The sequence below is a fragment of the Vespa velutina genome, chromosome 23 (genome assembly GCF_912470025.1).
Source record: "Vespa velutina chromosome 23, iVesVel2.1, whole genome shotgun sequence".
Taxonomy (NCBI): Eukaryota; Metazoa; Arthropoda; class Insecta; order Hymenoptera; family Vespidae; genus Vespa; species Vespa velutina.
Genome location: NC_062210.1, coordinates 2027501 through 2032500, shown reverse-complemented (window position 1 = coordinate 2032500; position 5000 = coordinate 2027501). Strand labels below are relative to the sequence as shown.

Below are 5000 nucleotides of genomic sequence, written 5' to 3'. Positions count from 1 at the left end.
TATATCGCGGTGAAACCGAAGTTTGATAAACAAGTTTCGTTGGGTCATCTCGTTGAAAAGCGGGAAGCAAGGATTACATCCTCCTTCCTCTTTGTATTAAAGGGATAAGAGAAACCGAAGGCCCTTAAAATAATTACATTTCTAGTAATTAAGTCGACCCAGTCAAATCTCCTTCGTGAAAGTAATATAACTCAATATACTCTAAGCTTTTCCTCTTCATCGATTGGTTTCATTAATTAATTAATTCTCACTGTACTTTATTTTTTATTCCTTTTTTTTTCATTTCTCTCTCCCTCTCTCTCTCTCTCTATCTATCTATCTATCTATCTTTTTCTTTTTCTTTGACTATCCGTAACCACGTATAAAGGGATATAATAATGAGAGGATCGTAGAAAAGTGATTGAGAACTTTAATCATCTACTAATTTTCTAACTCTTCTTTTGCTCACCTTCGATCAAACGACTTCCGTTCGAAGGAGTAAAGAGAAAATATCGTTCGTCGTTTAACTCGGAAAAACCTTTTATCGATCTTTTTCTTTTCGTAGTACATACGAATGAGAAAGAAGAAGTAAAGTTAACCTATAGAAGTAATACAATGGATTGAAAAATACGGGATGTTCGATTCTTTAAGATTTCTCCACTTTTACCTGAACAATGTTGAAAATTCGATGCTTTGTACTTGGATAGTGACCGTAAGCGAGAGTATCACTTACTTAGTTCCCGTTTTCGAGATTCTGGTTTAAAGGTCTGAATCTACAAGGATAGGCTATTTAATCGAAAGTGGTTGCTGGTAGATAGTAATCCTTGGATTCTCGAGGTAATCACAAGAGATAGAGAAAGAGAGAGAAATGGCGATGAAAGTTCTCTCACTATTTCTCTACCACTACATCTCGTCCTATATAGAGATTAAATCCAATACTCAAGGTTATTTAAAATCGTTATAGAAAAGAAAAACAAAAAAAAAAACAAAAAAAAGAGAAAAAAGAAAAAGAGAGAAAAGAAAACAAACCAATCGAGAAATATTCGTCCTTGTCACGTGATTAACAATAATAACTATTATTATTATCCAAAGGTTTCTGATACTCGAATGATAGTTGTCGTTTCAGCGCGGTAGCGCAAGCACAGCTGGGCGAATCGAATGGTCGAAGGAATTCAGGTTACGATGGTGCTGCAAGCAGTACGATGATTAACGAGCCAACCGAAATGAATTCGAGTCCAAGTCCAAATCCACGGATCACTTCGGCTCCGTCATCCTCGACGTCATCCTCACCACCTCCATCGGCAAGACCTGGATCAGCAGCCGCGACAAGTATCCAAGCTTCTCAAACAGATCGTAAGAAGAATGGAAACGGTACTAGCAAGCAAGAACTCAAAAGGCTCAAAAGTACTGGATCCTTGCTTCCACTTCAGCTTGCTAGAACACCAAGTGTTTTATCCGGCACTACGTCAGGCAGTAAAAAGGACAAAAAGAACGCCAGTTCTAGTTCGAAGTTCACGATATACAAGGCTAACAAGGCCAGTAAGAAAAAGAGAGAAAAAAGTTCAGCTAAGAAGGAACGCAAGGCAACTAAGACTCTTGCTATTGTTTTGGGTAAGAAGTTTCACATTTACATTATTATTCTTCTATAAGATTAACAATTTATCGATATATTTACATTTACCTATATGTATGTACATACGTAAATCGATCAGAATCTTGTGTATCTCTGTTTAAATCTCTGTCTCGTTGTTATTATGTTTTTTCTTTTGTGTTTTTTCTTTTTTTTTCATCTTCTCTCCAGACGAACATATTTTATTATCGTCGTTCATTTTTTTCTTTATAAAGAAAAAAAAAACAAAAAAGTTACCTTTACATCTCTTACATCAATCCATTTTTATTTGTGCAATTAAATCTAATGTTTTTATTTCTTATACTTTTTTTCTTTCTTCTATCGCCAATTCTTCAATCTTCTATAACTTTTTCTCTTTTCCTTTCTTTCGCAACGATTACAGGAGCCTTCCTGATTTGTTGGGTGCCATTCTTCACGTGCAACATCATGGACGCGATGTGCGACAAGTTGGCAATGGCCTGTCAACCAGGTGTCACGGCTTTCATTATCACTTCGTGGCTCGGTTACATGAACAGTTTCGTCAATCCCGTTATTTACACCGTCTTCAACCCCGAATTCCGAAAGGCCTTCGGTAAACTTATGCGCCTTTAAGTCCCGAAAACAAATAACGCTACGAGAGATAGCGAAAGGACCTATACGGACATCGCGTTTATAATTAACGTATAATATCCATTCGATAAAACGTGAACATTAAATTATCCGAATATGAACGGATGGAAAATATTGATGTAATTAATTTTAGGTAGGACGTGTTACAAGATGATAACGTCGCCTAAATTTCACCGATACGTCTCATATTTGTTCTCATTTAAATCGAGATTAAGGACTCACAAAAGCGAGCATCCCCGTTGACTTTTTATAAACGACAAGAAAAGTTTTCTATTTTTATTTGTTGTTTTTTTTTTTTTTTGTTAACTTTGTTTTGTTTTTTGTCTTTTTATCTTTTTTTTTTTTTTTTTTTATTGCGGAGAACACTCGCCTTGGGCAATCGAAATTGCAATGGAATTGTTTGAAAAGTTGTAATCGTGCGATAACGTTTAAATGAATGAACTAATGATCTTAGAATATTGAGATACGCTACCATTGTATATATATATATATATATATATATATATATATATATATATATATTATATATATAATATATATATATAGTAAAGATATAAAACGACCTCTCGAAGGACTCTTTCGGATATGGTCGTTAGTTCGAATATACACATAATAGTACTGTGACGCTCGAGAGAAAACGTTTTTCCTTCGACGATATCATTTTCTTTTTGATGTGTTCCATTTTCCGTTGAACGGTAGATACGTAAGAAGATAAAATAAAAGTAAACGGACTCAAATACAAAGGAGGTGGTTGGAATGGGATAAAGAGTGGAAGGAGTATTTATTAACGTGGAATATATTTGTTGTACGAATGTTTATTATAAATATACCTACATTTTTCGTAGATATATATATATATACATATATATATATATATATATGAGTACGAACCGTGACAGTATTACTATACTAGTTACCTAAAATTTAGCAATATTTTTTGGGCACTCTGACACTCTTTGAGTCTTGGCCAAGAAACGGAGGTAAAAGAAGAGGATGGAAAAGAAAAGAAAAAGAAAGAAAAAAAAATAGAAAGGAAGAAAGAAAGAGAGAAGAAAAATAAAAGAGCGAACGAAAGAAAAACAAGAGATATAAATCGAAAAAAAAAAAAAAAGTAATATAATAAAAGACAATGCCGAGAGATTTACTGCTGAGATATATATTAATGTAGAAAGAAAGCTACGATGCTCTCGCAAAATATATTCGTTCTCGATAAAAATTCGACGACACGAATTGTATTTCTATACCAAAATTGTGCAAACAAACAAACAAAATCTATGCGTATACCACATTTCTGATACTACATTCTGATACTATATTCCACGAACACGTAATTACGAACGCCGACGTACTTGAACGTACTCGAACGATATTGCGAATCGTATTTGTGATTCCGAGGTATTATGTCATCTCTCTGGTTATGTATTCGCGCGAGCACGAGATTACGTCCAGTGAAAAAAGAACAAAAAAAAAAAGAAAAAAAGAAAAAAAAAGAAAAGAAAAAAAAACAAAAAGGAAAAAAAAAACAAAAAAAAAATAACAAAAGAAAAAAGAGAAAAGAAATCGACGGAAAAGCAAATATTTCGAGCTCTTCATCTTACATACATTTTCGTCGATCGAAAATCATCTTCGCATTTTTGATTTGCGTTGAGAGGAGGAAAATAATAAAATAAGTAAAAAAAAAAAACCGAACAAGGAATCCAAATAAAACAAAAAAAAAAATAAGGAAAAAGAAGAATAAGAATAAGAAGAAAAAGAAGATGTGAATGGCGAAGATGAAGAGTAAGAAGAAAAAGAAGAAAATCACGAACATTCCTTGCAATTGAATTTTTCAAAACATATCAGTGTGTTAGTACGAAATTACACAGTGTTATCTGTTCGTTCTATCGACTCTCGAAGGATCTTTTTACACATATACATACATACATGTATACATATGCACGCACACTCATATACACAATCGCATATACACACACGTATATACGTACGAAAGTTGATCGCGAAATGAATATTTATTGTGAAATATTTTAAGGGGGAAAAAAAAAAAGATAAAGGAAATGAGTTACGATAAAAAAATAGGGAGTAAATAAGTGTATACGTTCGGCCGATTTAGGATGCATTTCGCGCGTGTCACGTTTTATCGCAATAATGTCAACAATCGATTAAAAAAGCTTTCTACTCCGTTCATTTTCCAACTAACTTAAAGCTTCTAACGCCAAATCTAATCGTGTAAATTTGTAAATATATATAGTAGAAATTAGAATTAAATGTAATTAAATATTTATCGTAATGGATATCATTGGACGTATTACGATAAATATGATCGCGTTTTTTGGCGTTCGGAATTGTGCGAGCTAAAATTAATTTACGTACAATTCATGACAAATTCATCATTATTCGATGATTACAGAGATAAATTTCATTGAGAAAGATTAACGATTTAATCCTTTAATTTGATGGACTTTAGAATTATTTCATTATTGTTAAAATTTTTTATATTAAAATTTTAATGGATTTTTTTTTTGTTAATTATTTTTACTTAAAGAGAGCGTAAGTATTCTCTTTTTTTTTTTTAAGAATTTATATTAACTTTGATCTGATGATTTATATTAACTTTGATATTATTGATATTTATCCTAATCCATTTCTCCAATTTGTCATTAACATAAGATTTATGGAACCCGACGAATTTTTCATTAGAGTTCTGTACAGCTTGATAAATTATCTTAGCTTAAAATTACAACAATCATAAATATTGATTTTCGACAATTTATATTGACTTTAA

General features: G+C 32.3%; 1 protein-coding gene across 6 annotated transcripts in view; it reads left to right on the top strand.

Annotated features, from left to right (window-relative positions):
- The window catches only part of LOC124956812 (dopamine D2-like receptor), a 137912-nt gene extending 135224 nt beyond the window's left edge, over positions 1-2688 (top strand). For 4 of the 6 annotated variants that reach the window (XM_047513099.1, XM_047513094.1, XM_047513096.1 and 1 more), the window contains exons 8-9: positions 1094-1590; positions 1992-2688. In XM_047513099.1, coding sequence (XP_047369055.1) covers positions 1094-1590; positions 1992-2200 — 706 coding nt within the window. In that variant the 3' untranslated portion in view covers positions 2201-2688. The remainder of the gene's footprint in view (positions 1-1093; positions 1591-1991) is intronic. The other 2 variants (XM_047513100.1, XM_047513098.1) reach the window with 1 other exon arrangement.
- Positions 2689-5000: the final 2312 nt, after the last annotated feature.